Below are 19,306 nucleotides of genomic sequence, written 5' to 3'. Positions count from 1 at the left end.
GTTTTGGTTGGACTAAAAATTCACTCAAGTTTGAATCAAATTCAAACTTGTTTAACTTTTATGTCTCTAAAAATTGCCAAGCCAATTTTATTAAATTTATAATATTCCAGGAGTTCAGGAATATCCTCACTTCTCTCAAATTCGTCTCCACACTCCCTGTGTGTTTCTTTTCTTTTCTGTTTGAAGAAAATAGTAAAAGAAAAAATAAACGCAGCAGCAGCGCAGACCAGCACCACAGCCACCTGGGCCTCCTCCCTCCCGGACCGGCCCCGCAGCACCCCCCTCTCACCTGCGCCCGTGCTCCTTTCCACGTGGATGTCCGCGCCGGACCCACTGCCAGCGACCCACACGCCTGTTCTTCCTCCTCCTCGGTTCGCTCCCCTCTCACAGTAAAAACGGCCGCGCCAGGGGCACATTGGCCACCGTGGACACGGCACCGCGCCCGCTCCTCCGGATAAAACCCGCAGCCTCCGCCCTAGGGTTCCCCCATCCTCTTCCTTCCCTCCTCCGCCGCCGCGAGGAGGTAAGACGCGGCCCACGTGGCTGCTTCCCCGCCATGGCCGCTGCGGCCACGAGCTCGCTGCCGGCCTAGCCCTCCGCCGTGGCCTCCCCTCCGTCGACCAGTCGCTGGAGATCGCTGCCCGGGATCCATTCTGACGTCGAGCCGCGCCCAAGGATCGTCAAGTCCGGCTACCTCCCCGTCGTCCTCTTCCTCCCCTGCTTCACGGTCAGATCAGCGCCGGAGTTCAGCTAGTCGCCGCAGTTACTGCAGCAACTCCCCGTCCGCATCGTTTTGTCCTAGGTGAGGGAGGTATATCCCTATTCTTCCCCGTCCATCCTCGCCTCCATTCGCTCCGCGTAGACCACGATCTGCCCATGCCATCACCGCGTTCCCCGTGCTCTGGCAGAGTTCGTTTTATTTTGTCGTTGTTGTAGTTATTTCTGCTGTGACTCGCTCATGCACCTGCACCGCGGCCAGACCGCAGCGCCCCGCAGCTCACCCACGCGCACGCACGCGCTCGAGCGCAAGCCCCATGGCCTCCGCCGAAGCATCTGAGGCAAGCACGAGCTCGCCCTCGAGAGACCCCGCGCGCGCATGTTCCATTGTAGCGCCGCTTGCACGCACCACACCGCCTCCCAATCCCGCACCCCCGCCCGTGCTCCACTGTTCCGTTGGTTGCCGGCACGGCACCGTGCCATCTTCCTGTACGCGGTGAAGAACAGGGCTCGGCCTTCTGGCACTGGTTCAAAAACGTCAGGCGCCCTTCACATCACAAACACCATTTTAGCTAAGTGGTCAGCTCTCCTCTGTGATACCCAGGAGACCAGGGATCGAATCCCAGGATCTGCAATTTTGGGTGAGGGGTGCTGCCTCGCCATTCAACTTGTTTTCGCAGCTTGGGTCACATGGTTCCCTGTTTGGGAGTTACTTTCCTGTTTGACTGCTTAATTCAGGGGTCGCTTAACTAAAACTCTACTTCTTGTAGCCTTTCAAATCTCTTTTTCATGATGTAGCATATTGTCTCCTTACCATGCAATTAGAATTAATTACATAAATTCCCTTGATCTGCTAGCATTTGATTTTCATAACTGTTTTTGGTGAACTATACGCCAAGTCTCTGGCTTGTGATATTTGTTTGTTGGACAGTTAATCAGCTGCTCCTTATGTACCCTTAGGTTTGGAAATCTCTCATTTCAGAAGGGTACTGATTGTCTATTGTCGTACAGTTGCAGTACAAAGGTTTTCTCGATCACCTGCGATTTGAGTTGCACACATTCTCCTCTTAGGTTTTGAACTAGCTTTGTTTGAGAGTTAGAAATTCAATCTGGAATTTATTTCTGAAATAGATATCAAACTGACAAGTAACTTTTTGCAATGGTTTGACCCTTGTTGTTGTAAGATTTAACACCCATTCCTATTCTAGAATTAGATATCAAATTGATTAGTTGTATGCTCATATTCATTATACTCGTCCATTGTTTTGTTTCCAAATGGTGTGGCAAGCCCCAAAATTCCTACAAAACTGAAATATTCACCTAGCAGTGATACCGATATGCATGATCACTGTTGTTTGATTTGGCTTAAATTTTTACTCATGCTCTTTTTAGACAAACCTCTTTTTGGCCCCCTTTTGTTAGAATCATGTTGCTCTTGGTGCAATCACTTTGCTTCATAGCATTGCTGCTTGTGTAGTCTAGGGATAAGGTTGCAGCCAGTACAGATTTGCTTTGTTTTTTTGTCTCAAACATGGCACTTTTGTTTCCTTCGCTTAGAATCCTTTCAGGAATCTAGTTTTCTGTAACTATGATGGTTTTGCTCTTCAGTAACCTACTTCTTTTTGCTCTTGAATGGTATTTTAATTATCCAGTCATCCAGCTCTGCACCCTGCGGCTTGGCCTCCAGCGATGGTCAAACCCTAATATCTTTTTCTCATGACAATTCAGTAGGCATGGCTCGGCGACATCATCAAACTAGGAAAAAGGCTGAAAGGACTGCTCTACAGTTGGACAAGCGCCGGCGCTTGAAGGAAGTCTTACACAGTTTTATCTACCAACTCATACTATGGGGTGGGTGGCTTTCTTTGTATCTCAACTGGATCCCAGATGACGGGCCATCTTCCTTGGTTCGTCGAGCTATCCTCATTGCACCCTTTGTGCTGTACATTGCACCGTTGGTTCTGTATGCGGTGGCAGATCGGGTCCGTGATTGGGCCTGGGTATTGGTAATATCGTTATGGGCTCCATGCATACTGAGCTTGCTGGTATGTGTTCTTTGTGCTCTCTCTTTCTCTCTCTCTCTCTCTCTCTCTCTCTCTCCATGTGTGTGTGTGTGTGTGTGTGTGTGTGTTTAGGAATCAATGTTGTAGCTGTTCTGTTACTTGAGTTACTGTATCGATCTATGTTGGCTTGCAGCACGAATATCCTAATCTGTGTAGCTTTGTTCAGATGTTAGAGGAGAATAATTGAGTAACCTGTCGCCATGAAGTAGTTAAGCTTTCAAGTGATGTTATTAACCTGCAGTGCTAGGGCTGGAAATGGTGATAGATATTGATGTTCCCCATTCAAAAGCAAGTTTTTCTTTAGATAATTTAGGAATTTCGTTACTCTGGTCCTGTCCACATCCTCCTGGCAGAGAAGTCTCTGGTCGTATGATCTGAGGGTTTTCCTCGATAAATTAGGTTATGTTTGTTTTATGTCAAGTTCCTCGCTGTCCATGTTAACTGCAATTCATTTCATGGTCACAATAGATTTAGCTTTAAGTGACAGTCATTCTGCAGTTACTATGAACTACTAGTGACAGGTGCCTTTTTTTTGGTGTGATTCATTTTTCTTGCATAAGGATTTGCATGCACCTTATACCATCAGAACTCTGTACTTTTGGGTCTTGTGAAGTTGTTCTTTCTTACTAAACTTTGCTGTTATTGTATGGCTCCTTTCGTGGTGGAGTCGTCGTTACTTATTTTGGTGCTGCTTATGTACTTCAGCGAATCTTGTGTGATATGTTTGGCTGGACTGTGACCTTTTTCAGAGTTAGAATGTTTCTTTATCTTGTTACTTTACAGCTTTGCATGTTTGCCTTGCGAAACCATCCATGTTCCACCGTTTAAAATGGTAAATTGTTAAATTCTTTGTATGATTCTATGTCTTTTCCTATGGTAACAAGGTGTACTGATATGCGGCAAAACGATCCATTTTGACCATGCTCACTGATGGGTACTTTGTTTATGTGCATTAATTATATCACCTTGGCCTGCTATTTTTTTTTGCATGTATGGTTGAAAGCTGGGGGAGAAGTCCATCTCAAAATATGTGGAAAGATATCCTGTTAGTGAACTGTATACAAGGCATAACGGCGACACAGTTCTTGTCTGCACCAAAGAGGGTTTGCAGTTGCTGGCAGGATTCATAGACATTATTCTTAATGCACACATGAGTGGTAAAAGTTGGGCCGGTACCTTCTCTTCTGAGCATCTTCGGTTGACTGGAAACCGATGCAGAATCAGTTTGGCGCCTACCTTCACTGGATCTTTTGGGAACCTGCTCCTTGATCTATCAACATTAGGCAGAGTGCTAATTGATCATTACAAGTTTGACAGCCAGAAACCTGAAGCTTCAGTTAAGAAAAAGAAAAAGAGGCCTGAAGCATATGTTCACCAACTCCATGCCACGCTGACAGATCCTCCTGTCAGTGCAAATTCATCTCCCATTGACATGAAAAAGTTCATAAAGTTCTTGGGGAAACATTTGGCCCGCAAATCCTCTCGTGAGAAGAAGCTTCTGTTCAGGGATCTGTTCCAGATCCTGAAGGCATTGGGTGCAGTAGAAAAGGCGTCTTTGGATGCAACGGTGGCCAAGATAAATATAACTTTGAAAGATTGGCGGACTTTGGCTGACAAGGACCCATTGTTGAGGGAAACCTTGTACTATCATCAATTCAAACCCAATAATACAGTTTGTCGATATGGACCTGGGCCAGATGAATTGTTCAGATTTCTGAGGAACTTCTTGGAACATGGAGGGGATAGACATGTAAGTTGACTGGAACTTCGTTAAATTAATTAGGAAAATTTGTGTTTTTAGTTTTTACCATCACGATGTTTGGGATTGTGTTTTTGTCACTGTTTTCCATCTTGTGTTTAATGTACTACCTTTTTTGCATCATCTTCATCTTTCCATTATTAGTTATCTAACAACTTTAAGCAAGTTACGAACGACGAGTCCACTTTGCATATGTCGCTTAACTTGCTTCCAGTCCAGATTTTTTAATGGAGCTCTTCCAAGTATCCCTCCACACCCAGCATTGGGGCCATGTAACCTGCATGCCTTTGAGGGACGCATGCTACTGCTGCTGGCCAGTGGCCAGAACTTTTTTCTGAAAAACAAGCCTTTTGAACTTCTTCACAAAATTGGTAGCAATGTGTCCCATGCACTCTGTAATCCCTATGCTCCAGACCTTGAAGTACGTTCTGCACTGCATTGTCCAAACCCTTGCATGCATCCGTGCATAACTAAAGCCTGGTGCGTTCCAACCATTCAATGCACCCTTTGAAGAAACCAAGTCCGGCTTTCAGTTGATTCTGCTTCTATAACTCCATATGCAACGGGGTACACTCCGCTGCCCCAGTGGAAGGATCTTGACTCATCTAAGATAATATGACCTCCCATATCCATTTCCTTTTTGCTGGCCTAACAGCCTCACCAAACTCTGTAGTTGGGCGCGTTTGTCTGTCAGTTGGATACAGCTTAACATACACTCTGTTGCACATAAACAATTGAAGTTCTGCAAGTATTGCTGATAAGGTAAAACAATTTTAAAGTTGTTCCATCCCTCATGTAAGATGCATGAAGTCTCCATCTGGAATTTTAAACCAACAAACGGTCCACCATAAGTCTTGGTGGATCACTTCTTAGTTTGTACTCAAATTCTCTCTTCATTGCGAAGTATGCAAGGGCAAGTTTAAACTCAAGTAATATTAGGAATGATGGTTTCTTCCATAGTTGGTTTCTAATGATGTGACATTTATGATGTTTATAGGCTAATGGTCAGCAGAAGATTGGGAGCATGAAAGACATTGACACTGCAGGCGCTGAGTTGTTCCCGCCCTTTACAGTGAAACTCACTTATCATTTAGTGATGGTGCTGGAGATGGCCGGCCTGTAAGTTTCTCTACAAAACGAGACATGTTTACTATATTTATTTAGTTGGAAATTTCCAAGTGATTTTGCGCTGTTAAACAGCTATTATTGTAACAAAATTTATGTTTGAAGCATGTCTTCAGCAGTTTCTTTGAAAAACTAAACAATACATTTTATCGATTGTGTTACGAGAACTGACCATTTTGATCTTCGCCATCCCTTCCAATTTTAATATGGTAAACTGTGGCATACCTGATGAAAACACGTAGCCATGTGGTGTGAGTATCAGTTTAACTCAGATGCAGGGGTGCCACTGTAGGTTAAATAATGTTTCGACAGCGTAGCTGTTGATCATGTATTCTTATGGTTTGTTTGTCTAATGCCCGGCAAAGCAGGAGTTTAAATGTATAGATTAGATTTGGTTCTAGTCGTTATTTTAGCATGACATGTTAGGGCTGTCTCTCATGGATAGTACTGTAGTTCTTTAGCATCTTACTGCTAGGAACTAGAAGTATTTACTGTGTTAAGTACTACTCACTCTGTCCCAAAATAAGTGTTGCTGGTTTAGTACAACTTTGTACTAAATCAGCGACACTTATTTTGGGACGGAGGGAGTAGTATTTTACTGGGTATTTCAAGTGGTTTGATGTGTTAAATAGTTATGATAACAAAGCTGATGTGTGTTAAACATGTATTCTCCGTTTATTTTCTTTTGAGAAACTAAATAAGACTATCTTTCGTTGTAGGTTGGACTATGCCTGGGAAAACAACTGAAGCCAAAGCCGAAGCAAAGCAGCCAAAGCTTATTTGAGAAGCAACATCTGGAAGCATTCACAAGTTACTCAAGAAGCTCTGCAGTGACTCTCTAAGGCCCTGTACAACATTGCGTGGAAAGCTAAAGAACCGGAGCAATCCTGTCATGTAGCCCCATGTGCTCGGATCCCTTAGTTGTGAGTAGGTTGCTTGATGTAGTCTGTAGTGACATGGTTAGATAAGTGAAGGATATCTTTGTCGCTATCACTCCAATTTTGATATTATGGTCAACTCTATGGCAATACCTGATGGAGCTGTGTAGGAGTAGTTGGTTAGATACCATTTTCAACAGAAGAGTAGCCGTTGATCATGTGTTTGTATTGTGTAGTATGGGCATGTGGTATGTTGTTCTAATTTCCTGCAAGATACCGGTTCAAATGTCAGAATTTTTAGAGCAACGATACATGAAATTGTCGGGGGCATAGAAATTTCTCAGTTGTGAGATAATGCAATCTGATCCAGAAAATGCAGTGTTTGCTTTCGGGATTATCAACCGTCGTGAACAAAACAGAAATGTTTGGAAATGATTCCACGTCAGCCAGTGCACTTCTTCTCTTCCCCCATAGAATCAGCTAGCCAGCGAGTTCATCTCAGGAGCAATACGGCGGTCGACCTTGACTCTGACCTTAGTTCAGTCTGCAGGCACATCTCAACCTGCAGCACATGGCACATCTCAACCTGCAGGGCTCATTTGGAAGCAAAGGGAGCTAAAACCAGGGCACCAAATCCTTGCAGGGAATTTACTATGCCACTTCGAATCCATGGGAAGATACCCCCAAGCCCCTCCAGTGTTTGCTCGCACGGGAGCTCCCCATCCAGCGTCAGGGAGACAGAGGTGAAGGAGATTGCATTGCGTACGACTGCTGCGGAGAATTCTCCCTATGTCCAGAGACGTTGGAGAGAAAACCTGGATTACGGGTTGATCGGGACAAAAACATGGCGCCCCTATTCCTCGCGTTACGCGAGACGAGGGGGTAACCTTGCGTCGGGGGAGCCCTAGATGGGCCGGCCCAGCTGCATGGGAGGACATGACCTCCTTTTTTTCTTTCAGTATTCCGTTTTTTCGCTTTATTTTTTACTTTTCTTTATACTTTTAAATATTATATATATATAACACATTTGACAAATGTTAAATACGTGTAAAAAATATTGAACGAGTATTTAAAAAATGTCGAACAAGTATTTAAAAATGTTGAATAAGTATTAAAAATGTTGAATAAGAATTTGAAAAATGTTGAATGAGTATTTTAAAAAATGTTGAATAAGTATTAAAAATATTGAACAAGTATTTGAAAAATAATTGAATAAGTATTAAAAAATGTTGAACGAGTATTTGAAAAATGTTGAATAAGTATTTGAAAATGTTGAATAAATATTAAAATGTTGAACAAGTATTTGAAAATATGTTGAATAAGGGTTCGGATAATGTTGAACGTGTAGAAAAAATGTTGATACGAAAACGTAAAGTGAAAACGAAAACAAACATAAGAAAAAAACAAAACAAAAACAAAAAATGGAGAAAAAAAGAAAATCAAACAAAAAATGGAAAAGAAAAGTAAAACCAAAAAAATGGAGAATAAAAAAGAAAACTAACAAAAAATGGAGAAGAAAAAAGAAAATGCAAAAAAGAATGACAAAACCAATGAAAAATCATTGTTTTTCAGTCTAAGAAGGTCTCGCCCATATCACGAAATGGGAAGCTACCGTAGTGGTTAGCGGCGTTGTCTGCTATAAGTTGATCAAGGGATCGACTGCTGGTGCTCATCCCATTTTCTTCTCTTTTTATTTCTCTTTCCCAGACAACCAAACAAAGCCTCATGGTGTGTTTGGATGCTCACATGGGTTTTGGCCCCTTGCATTACTGGCTCAGTTGAGCTGTTGAAGCAAGGGCAACTCCAACGAGTCGACACATTTCGTTTGTCCATGTCTGTTTGGATGCGCGCTGACAAAAACACAGCCAAACTCACTGACACAAACAGACAGATGTCTGTTTTTTGTCCGCTTCCACCCATATTTGATCCAAATTTGTGTCGGGTTTGCATCCGCCCGGACATGCCTCATCCGTCGACAGCATCCTACCCTTGTCCTGCAACCCATTTGGCTGCCCACAAAGCCAAATGCCTAGGCTGTATTAGGCCAACTCCAACGCATCGATCCATTTGGTCCGCTTGTGTTCGCTTAGGTCCGAGATGACAAAGAGGGCTAGCCGGAGGAGGAACGAGAAGGCCAAAAAATAAGTCGCTGCCACTCAAGCCCAAACCACCGCTACAGAGAGCGATGCCCTGGTTGCCAAGGTCGCGCAATAGGCCCTCCTCATTCTACAGTACCAATAGCCGACCGTTCTCATCGCCGCCCCGGCGGTGTCTAACATGGGATCATTGGTGGCCCGTCCGCCCAAGCTTCCGGAGTCGCCGGGCATGTCAACGACGCTGCCGACATATGGGCTCTGTCCCGGATATGACCCCATCACGTCTCGCTTCTCCACATCACCTCGAGACGGCTCGCAAAAAATGGGTGACTTCATGCCAATCATCCCGGTGGTGCCTCCCCTTGATCTCAATGCCACCCCTGTTGCCAGCCAATCCACCGGGACGCAAAGGAAGCGCCAACGGGCCATCCCCTTGGGTAACCTTCCCGATGGCCGCACGCTGTTTGTTGATATGCCTGTTGGGGAACGTAGTAATTCAAAAAAATTCCTACGATCACGCAAGATCTAAATAGGAGATTCATAGCAACGAGAGGGGAGAGTGTGTCCACGTACCCTCGTAGACCGAAAGCGGAAGCGTTATGTTAACGCGGTTGATGTAGTCGAACGTCTTCGCAATCCAACCGAGCAAGTACCAAACGTACGACACCTCCGAGTTCAGCACACGTTCAACTCGATGACGTCCCTCGAGCTCTTGATCCAGTTGAGGATGAGGGGGAGTTTCGTCAGCACGACGGCGTGGCGACGGTGATGATGAAGTTACCGGCGTAGGGTTTCACCTAAGCACTACGACGATATGACCGAGGTGTTGAACTGTGGAGGGGGGCACCGCACACGGCTAAGAGATTGTCTGTTGTGCCTTTCGGGTGCCCCCCCCCCCCCCCGCCTCCGTATATAAAGGGGGGAGGAGGAGGTGGCCGGCCTAGGGTGCGTGCCAAAAGGGGGCAGTCCTACTTGGACTCCTAGTCCAAGTAGGATTCTCCCCCCTCCTTCCTTCTACCGGAGAGGGAAAAGGGGAAGGGAGAAAGAAGGGAGCTTCTTTATCCACCATTTGGTTCTTTACCCCTGCATTTATGCTCGTGTTATTCATCTGTATTCCAGTGGTAGGGTGGAGCTGCCAACACATACACTGTGGCACTACCTACTTTGTCTTAACTGAGTTAGCTAATGATATGAACAATGCTATATTATATTAATCCTATTTTAAACAATGTGTTGATTTTTCAATATGAAATGGGATGGGATTGACAGTATACTAACCATGGTTGTTTATAAAGATGCAAAACATGTTATCTGTCTGTTTGTTTATCTTTTAGAATGCTAACTCAGATATGATGGCAATTTTGTGAATATAGTGAGACAAACCCATGTTTATCTTTATTAAAACTACTGCAGATAATAAGGCAAAACATCTTGATGATAGCAAGATAACCACAAAGTCACGTCTTGATGTAGTGTTGAAGATACTCACCACTACTAGTGACACAAGCTTAATGAAATCGCCGCCTGAATCAGTTTGACTTGTTCAGCCTCAACGCCAAGAGAAAATACATGGTTCGACTATGCTCGAACTGAAAGTCGAATCTTCAAGGAAGATCACGGAGAAATCAAATGCGCACATTATCGCTAACCAGTTAGAACTGGAGGATATAAGTGTCAACCAAGGTCAGTCTCATTGGCTTGCTCATCTACTTGCACGATAGCTTTGAGGCAAGGTTAACGTTTCTTAACCTGTGTTGACGTGGACTTGATTCTATGGATTTATTTTGTTGTTGTATTAATCTACATTGTGGCGAACTTTGATACACAATAGATGTTTTCTATTTAATTTTCAATTGTAAAGTGCATTTTTATTGTTAATCACTACATATGTTGCTTCCCACGGTCCACTAATGGACCGAACACACCTTGGTCGTTAACGAGCTGAAATAACCATGAGCAACAAATGAGTTGAGATAACGATGGGTCACAAACGGGTTGAGAGCATCACGGGCCACCAACAGGTCAAAAGAACCATGTGCCACAAACGGGCCGAAAGCACCTTGGACCATGGATGGACCAAAAGTACCATGGGCCACAAATGGGCCAAAATCAACATGGGCCATAAATGAGCCCAAAGAAATTAGGGCCTTTATCACATGCCAAAAATGGCACAAAGATACCATGGGCCATTACTACGTCGAAAGACACCACTGGCTGTAAATGAGCCCAGAAGCACCACACACGTTTAATAGGCCGAAGGACGCCACATTCCACATATGGGAAAAAAGACACCGTGGGCCACATATGGGCCAGAAGAATCAATGGGTTGTAACCATGTCGAATGACCCAAGGGCCGATAGTGGACTAAATTCACACGTTTCCGAATGGGTCATATGGACCCATGTACTAAATGAGCTCGGCAAGCACGCCGCTAAGGGCCTTCCATGGGCCAGATCTATTAAGTTTTAGACTATGGATGGTGGGCCTTAAATATGCCTTTGACTAGGCCAACCTCTTTAACTAGAGGGCCTCTATTGGGTCATGCCACATGTCGTTATTTCATAGGCGCATGCAGTCCATTTTACATGTGTCACTTGTTACAACGAACAGCTAATGCGTGGCTCCCTCAGCCAATAGGAAGCCGACACATGGCAACTCAGTAGTCAGCCACGTCGTTGATGGGTATCAGATTTGGAACCCGCACCCGCTAGCTTAACGACAACCTATAACGGCGGCTACCACATGTTGGTCACCCTTGACAAAATAATGTTATGACGCATCATTTTCTCTCATGGAAGAGCACACTTCCATGATGAAGAAGTGAGTATTGTCATGGAATACATCTATGACAATACATGTATGATTATCTTGATTATGTCATAAAATAGTCACATATGTGCATCACTGAAAGAAAATGGAACCTACTATGGAAATCAAGTATCATCACAAACGTGTCTTTTTTTGTAGTGATTTTTTATTTCAACGTCTGAATAAGTATATATCATTACTATGATGGTAACTATAACCTATACAATTACGCCAACGCAATGTTAATAAAATGTATTATGGAGGTATGAGTAACTACACCAAGGCAATAGTGATAACTTGCTTTGGTGGTAATTTTTTAAGGTAACAGTTAGTCACCACACGTCCACACCACTGATATGGTGGCAATTGTTACCTACACATATGGGTAATTCACCAACGATATGATGGTAACTTTTACCTGCACAGCTGGGTTACTATAGTGATGCCATGACACAAGTTTGACGTGCTATGGTGGTTGAGTAATTACAACCCTACACAAATAGTAATTGTAATGCCGACAACTAGCTAGGTAACCACATCATTGGCAATGTGGCAACTCAACCTAGGCATATAATGGTGCACTCATTGCTATGGTGGTAATTAGATTGTGCATTTTCTTCATTACCTAAATAGAAACATTCATGTATTGGTAGCGAAGCTCGTGCTAAACAATTGAACAAAGGCATCCATTTGTGAGTCTGGTTAAAGAGTTCTCAGATTCGTTATGCTCTTCTTCCTAAAATGGGACATGTGGGGTGATGGATATAAAATACAAAGATGCCATCACGGATTACCTCAATTCTTTGTAAAATGAGATAATAACTAGTGAGTAAAGTTACTTAATAGAATTCTGCATATCCTGCTACATACTTGAACTCTAGGTACTGCTCCATGATTTGATTTTTCCAAGCAACAAACAACATCAGACTCTCACGGAGAAGTGAGGGACGGGCTCCATTGGTCACAACACATTGGACTAAAAAATTGGTGGCATGGGAATCTTTCCCTAAGAAAATCTTATTGATCGATACAAGTATAATCAATTATAAAAAGAGTCAATGACTGATACAAGTATTGAGTAAAACGATGTAAGATCGCTACACGGTACCCACACAAAAAAAGAGATCAATACACAATGAAGGAATTCAAAATTTTAAATGGCCATTTGTGCAAAAGATGCTTTTACTTAAAAGGGCTTCTTAATAAATGGAATGACTGGATTATAGAAACCATGAGGAGGGGGGACATGTAGGCATTAAAGTTAATGATGTCATGGGACCAGACTTTAACTTGTAAAGGATTAAGGTTATTTGATCTTGTTGGTGATGCTCTTGTGATTATTCTGCAAGAAAACATGGCGTTGTGAGAGGGGTGACTCAAGACTTTAGTGAAATTTTTCTTCTTGGGAATGCTGTTAATAGAGAAGAGGAATATAGGAGAATATTTACATGCCAAGGGGGGAATCTACCCATGAAGTATCTTGGGGGCCCCCTTAACAAGGTGAGGATTATAAACAAAGACAGGAGGCTAGTAGAAAATAAAATTGAAAATAGATGTGCCTGGTGGCAAGGCAAAAATGCTTAATAGTACAGGCAGACTTGCTTTGGTGCAATCGAGCCTTACTACCTTAGCAACCTGGCACATATAAAAGACATGACATCCATTTTGCTGACAGCTGACTCAATATGTGTCCCAAATTTTTACTGGTGGCCACTATGGTGATATGTTGCATTAGTTAAGGGTCTAGTGCTTTTTGTTACCTCGCTTGTAAGAATCTCTAATGGTTTCTTTCAAGTAAAGGGGGTTTTCCATTCCGGGGCGTGCTACGCGTCTAAAAGATCAGCCGGGTCGCGAGCCGCCAGATCTGCCGCATCGACCGGCCGAGCGCACCTCCACCATTGCAACGCAGGTCTTGTTGCAGATTCTTTTTTTTTGCAACAACTGTTTTGTTGCAAAAACATTTTTGCAACTGATGTTTTGTTGCAAACAAAATAATTCAACTGAGGTCTAGTTGCAGAATATTTCCGCGAGAGATTTTGTTGTAAAATATAACCCGTCGTAGACCATTGTAACATCACGTATGTTTCAGAAGTATAGCCCTAGGTTTTGTTGACAGTAAGCGTTTCCCTTTCCCTTAACGATCTTATATTTCTTTATGGGGTAGTAGTAGAAACGGGAAAACCTTTTTACTTGAAAGAAAAAAATGCCCATAATTCCGAACGGCGTAAAGACACCGCGGTCGAATTCGAATCTGTGTTTGAATTTTGGCAGGATGAAGCGTGGATGGTACGCGTTCGAAGCTAGTGTAGAAGGGTCGGGCCCGGTGGCATCCGTGACACCGCCCTCCCTCTCCTCCACCCAACTACTCCACCAACGCACACACGCCACGCACAAGAGGCAAGAGGAGAAATTCCCCTTCCAGCCAGCCCTGGCTAGGTTGACTCGTGCGCCGAGTCCCAATCCCCGCAACAATGTCGCATCCCGACCCCTCCTTCCTGGTTAAGCTTGTGCCAGGGCCAGGGCCAGGGCCAGGCTTCCAACCCCACCACAACCGTTTTGCGAGGCTAGACCACGAGGTTACGACAGACGACGAGGCCGCCGCCGCCGCCGCCACCGACTCGCGCTCCGGCCGTCCCGGGCGGGTCTTCAACGAAATCACCCAAGCCGTCGAGGACGACGCCGGATCCACCTCCCGCCTTCCGGATCTGGTCTTAATCAACCAGACCGGGCGCATCTCCGACCGCCGCAACGCGACCACCGCCGAGTGCCGCACGGGGAAGGGCCAGTCCGTCGCGGTGTCCTTCTGGCTCGTCGAGCCCCCCGACGTCTCCTACTTCTCCGTCCACTGCCCCGGCCTCGAGGAGGACGACTTCTCCGACACCCCGCCCTTGTTCCTCTGCGCCGAGGGACCTTTCGTGCTCTTCTGCGTCACCCTCAACGTCCCCGAATGGAGCTCCGTCCACCACTTCGTCTACTCCGCCCGTGGGATCCCCGGAGGGAGGCCGTCGCTGCACCCCCTCCCGGACCCAAAACCCAGGGTCGAAGCCTTCATGAGCCAACAGTTTGGCCTTTTGCCTTGCGGTGACGAGCATTATGCCGTGGCCTTCCTCCACCACGAGTGGGATTCTAGCGATAAGGATTGGCACTACTATGTTCACATCTTTTCATCCGAGGCAAAGGCATGGAAGAGAAGCGACGAGGTCTTGCTCCGCTTATCCAACTCCGATCAGTTATTGTTTGATAGGCATGCAAGCTCCAAGCAAATCACCGTCGGAGAAAGCTCGCTGGGCTTGGTTGATCTCTTGCGTGGTATTCTTCTTCTGAGCAACCTGTTTGACCAGCGTCCTGTCATCACATACATACAGTTACCTTCTGAAATGGCTTGCATCACTGATAGGGACGGTTATCCTTACCACGCCCCGGAGTACTCCCGTGATATCACCTGCTGCGGCGATCTGATCAAGTTTGTGGAGGTAGAATTTGATGAACCTTCCTGGAGGACCAATGGTCAGGGTTGGAGAGCCACCACATGGAACAGGAAGGTCTCCTCGAATGATTGGGCCAGGCACCACACAGTTGGTGTTGCTGAAATCTCAGTTGAACCAACTTACTCGTTATTGTTGCCTAAGCTTTTGAATGAAGACACCAAACAGCTGGAAATTAAGAGACTGATATTCCTCATTCCGACTTTGAGCACGAACGATGACGATCTCCTATACATGATGTGCAAGGTGAACGAGGAAGACGACACGGCCTGGGTCATCACTGTTGACATGAAGCGTGCAGCTCTTAAGGCACTAGTCCCGATCGCCACCAAACCATCCTACTCCATTACAACTTACTGCCCGTGCGCCTTTCCCGAGTACTACTTCGACATCACACCAGGTCTACTATATATTCTGCCTTTTATTGCCCTTTGTCATGTGGTTTAGCCAGGAATGCACTATGCCGTCTCTTGGACGTACTCTTGGTTTTCTGTTTCTTATGAATGTGCATTTCAGAACCGAGTATCGACACTGTTGCCGTCGGACACCTTTGCCATGTCGGATGACTCAGTTTTGGCGGCAAAACTCCTGCCATAAACGGTGGTGGGCTTGCATTTACCCCCCTGCATGTACATAACACAGAAAGGCTGCTCCTTTCTTCACTTCCCTTCTGTTTCCTCATTTTCTCCCCTGCCATGGCTGCAAGCTCCCACACTTCTTGTTTCCAACTCATTCTCTCCTCTGCCATGGCTGCAAGCTCACACACTTCATTCACTTCAACCATGGCGAGGACCAACCCTGGTAGCTCACTTCAACCATGCAATAAATTGTTGTGCTTGAAACAATGTCTCAATTACAACACACATGGAAGCTGTAACACAACATGATCTGAAACATTGACACAAATGAGTGCATTGCCCGCATTCACAGCAACAGCAGTAATACGAAGTGCATTGGGTACATATAACTAAGAGTGAATTACATGGCACTCGAAATAAAAGCTAGTGATCTAGGTTTCTATTACATCAGAACCTCAAAATGCACATATCAAGGTGCAGATAAACCCACAGCAACACATGCATGAGGTTTACTTCAACACCTAGCTGGCATCATCTAAATACTACCCAAAATAGAACTGTTGTCTATCCAAAAGGCTCTCTGTCCAAGTGAGAACATGTTCACTTATATTCAGTGATGCTGGCCTTTGTAACCCTCTTCTTTTGCTTCTTCTTTAAGCCAACAGTGGATGTGGTAGTTGTAGTGGGCTGCAAAGCATCTCTGTTGCGAGCAATGAAGGCGGATTCTGGAATAGGGCCTGGTGACACATGGGATTGATGTGATGCTTGAGCCTGCTTACAACCAAAGAAGCATCAAGCATCAATGCAACACATTTCAGGGAAATGAGATGTTAAGAAAGAATAACATACTTGAAGAAGGAGTGTTTCAAGCACGGTAGTTTGAGTGCGTTGCTTCCTATGTCCAACACTTGTTGTACCAGATTTCTGTAAATAGAGTATGAGCAATAGTTGTTCATATCTTCGGCCATGAGAGTTCAGCATCAAAAGGAAGATGAGTATCATGCAACAAAATGTGTTGAAAACGCTTACTTGTTAAACACTTCACATGTATTGTTCAGTAGCAAGTCAGACTTGGGCAATGTAGTGAAGAAAGCTCTGCACCATGAGCTAGGTTCAATTGCTTCTAATAGTTATATGCATCCTGGTTCAATACCTGCATGTCATCCATATGTTTTCTCCAATCAAGCCTATTGTAGGATCTTGCAATAGCCCACAACTTGTTCTTCAAGTTCTCCCCCTTGAATTTTTTGTTGAAATTCTGGTATAGGTACCTCACAGAGAAGGCGCCACAAGCAGCGGCAAGGACCGGACCAAGGAGGAGTAGGAATATTTGAAGAGTCTGAGAAGCCGGGCTATTGGGGTGGCTCTACTGCCGAGCAAGGTGCCGAGAAGGTTTGCTACCGAAAGAAACGAAGCCGTGCAAAGAAAAGGCGCCACAAGATTTTCAAGCCCAGTAACTTTTGGGGGAATGTGGCTTCAAACCGCTGCATGCTGATGTCTATCAGCATGTTGGCACTTTGCTGGATGGTCCTAATCGTCTTTGGAGTATGGACTGAACCAGCCATCTCCAACGTGATCCTGCGGTCCATCGGAACCAAAGTGGATGCGGTCTACAAATACTACACGGACAAAGGATCTTAAGATGGAAGATCTGGCGGTGATGATGATGCTGGCTTAGGGTTTTTCTCCTGCTCTTTTGGCAACTTGCCGGTGACCTAAACAGTCCATTTCCCTATCTTGAATGATGGTTCCGGCTGTGGCTAACCGCTAACGCATGAACATGCATGATGCTGTTGTAGTGCTTTCCGTGCAATATGCCACGAACAACAATGCCCAATCACTTGCTCGTTGCATGTTAAGTTATTCCATTTCATTCGTACGAGTCAGATTTCCTTTTTGAACCTGAATTTTCCATGCCTACTCACTGTCTTTGTATATACTCCCTCCGTTCTTCAGAAGCAGGAAGTACTACTCTCGCTCGTCACACACCCCAAAAGGCCAGGCTACGAAAAGGAGTAGTGTGTGATGCTCTGACGCGCTTCGTTTGGTGTCCAAGATGAACCAAAATGACACTATCGAAGAAAAACCGGTCCGGCCGCAACTGTGAAGCAATCCTGATGCAGTGACAAAGTTCCTTTGTTGTATATATATAGCATCATTTTTAATTTTTATACAGTATATTTTTTGCGGGAACATATCATCAATTTTCAAAGCGTAGATTGAGTAAAGTGTGCTTGTAGACGTGCTTATTACTATCTCTACAGCAAGAGAATAAATGGGCATGTCAAATTCAGGTTCACAAGCAAACCTTACTCAATAAAAATGAAAATGGAAATAGGTTGCAACAGGCCACGAATACAAGTGAGTGGGCATATTGCACGTGTTGGAATACCTGTTTGTGCCCAGGTCTAGGCTCGATTCTCTTGGGCAGGCGAGAATAATAAGCAGAAGTACCACATGATCAACTGGCCCGATATCTGCAAGCCGCGTGACCAAGGCGGACTAGGGATTATGTGCTCCCAAGCGTATGAACATCACCCTGCTTTCGCGGTGGCTTCGGCACATTGCACAAGAGGAGGGTGGCCTCTGGCTTGGCATCATCCGAAATAAGTATTTGCGTGGCCAACCGCTCGCTTTTTGTCAGCGGTCTGGCGGATCACAATTTTGGCAGTCTGTCATTCAGCTGCTCCCGGTTCTCCGTATTAGGACCTCCATCTCAGTAGGTTCCAGAGCCTCCACATTATTTTGGTTTGACCGATGGGCTGGGGATGTTACCTTTGCAGCCCGCTTCCCCGACTTGTTCTCCATCACGGTAGAACCTAGGATCTCCGTCAAGGTCGCCCTCGCTAATTTAGGGCGCCTCGCGTTCCGGCGGCCTTTTGGGCCACCGGATCTTGCTGCTTGGGACGAGCTCCTCGGTTGCATTGCTCTCCATGAGCCTGATGTTGATCTTGCGGCCGATCACATATCCTGGCGCCTTGTGCCCTCGGGTATCTTCTCCACCAAGTCATTGTACCAGGCCATCGCGCCCTCACCTGCCGTCCCGCCTCTTACTCAGGTGTGGTCCATTCGACTTCCATTGAAGATTAGGATCTTCCTGTGGCAATAGATCTGTGGCCGGACTCCCTCTGGAGTGGAGGTTCGCAAGCGGAATGGCCCAGGTGACGGACTGTGCCCCCTATGCGGGACAGTAGAGGACTCAAGTCACATCTTCTCTTGCTTGATGGCTCTCCGCTTGGCGCCGCCGCTTCCTCCGCCACCTCCCGAGCCCGACTAGCTCCCTTTTTGGAGTCGCTGCCTCTTCGGCCAACGGTAGGCCAAAAAGTCCCTCTTCGGCCAACAGTAGGCCAAAAAGTGGTCTTCGGCCAACACCTGCTCTCCTGTTTTAGAAAATTCATATCAATTAGGATTTTTAGTATTTTAATTTGATTCTTTTTGCATTAGATTAGAAATTTTATAAAGTTTCTGTAGATATCAAGTTGATTAGATTTGAAAGTTTGAATTTGAATTTTCATGAATTTTCTCAAATCACTAGATTGCCTATAATTTGAGCTAGGAGTATTTTTTTAGATGATTCTTTTTGCTACTGGTTCTTTGTGACTTTGTTTATCAGTAGTAATTAATTGGCGAATTTTAGGATTATTCAAAATTAGGTTTTTACGAAAACAGTTATGTTTTAGTGTTTTATAGGTTTTGTGCTATTTCTTTTAATTTTAATTGCTTTAAATTATTTTCTTTATTTTTTTTGACATATTCTTTTAGTTTCTGTTAAGTTATCAATAGATATTTTTTTGTAG

General features: G+C 44.9%; 2 protein-coding genes across 4 annotated transcripts; both read left to right on the top strand.

Annotated features, from left to right (window-relative positions):
• Window positions 1-478: 478 nt before the first annotated feature.
• Window positions 479-6,916, top strand: LOC120976390 (uncharacterized). Of its 3 annotated transcripts, none has more exons than XM_040403311.3 (5): window positions 479-802; window positions 2,449-2,762; window positions 3,784-4,530; window positions 5,537-5,658; window positions 6,384-6,916. In XM_040403311.3, exons 2-5 carry the CDS (start codon window positions 2,451-2,453, stop codon window positions 6,409-6,411), a joined length of 1,209 nt encoding a protein of 402 aa, XP_040259245.1. In that variant the 5' UTR covers window positions 479-802; window positions 2,449-2,450; the 3' UTR covers window positions 6,412-6,916. The 3 variants fall into 3 exon arrangements, with proteins under 3 accessions (XP_040259245.1, XP_040259243.1, XP_040259244.1); XM_040403309.3 differs by having other exon boundaries at window positions 2,446-2,762; XM_040403310.3 differs by having other exon boundaries at window positions 479-811; window positions 2,446-2,762.
• Window positions 6,917-13,813: 6,897 nt separating this feature from the next.
• On the top strand, window positions 13,814-17,391 carry LOC120976389 (uncharacterized). Its single transcript, XM_040403308.3, has 2 exons — window positions 13,814-15,331; window positions 16,777-17,391. The coding sequence occupies exons 1-2, from the start codon at window positions 13,918-13,920 to the stop codon at window positions 17,148-17,150; spliced, it is 1,788 nt and encodes a 595-aa protein (XP_040259242.1). The 5' UTR covers window positions 13,814-13,917; the 3' UTR covers window positions 17,151-17,391.
• The last annotated feature ends 1,915 nt before the right edge of the window (window positions 17,392-19,306 follow it).

The sequence above is a fragment of the Aegilops tauschii genome, chromosome 3 (genome assembly GCF_002575655.3).
Source record: "Aegilops tauschii subsp. strangulata cultivar AL8/78 chromosome 3, Aet v6.0, whole genome shotgun sequence".
Lineage (NCBI taxonomy): Eukaryota > Viridiplantae > Streptophyta > Magnoliopsida > Poales > Poaceae > Aegilops > Aegilops tauschii.
The sequence above is the reverse complement of the archived record's forward strand: the minus strand, read 5'-3'. Positions and strand labels throughout refer to the sequence as shown.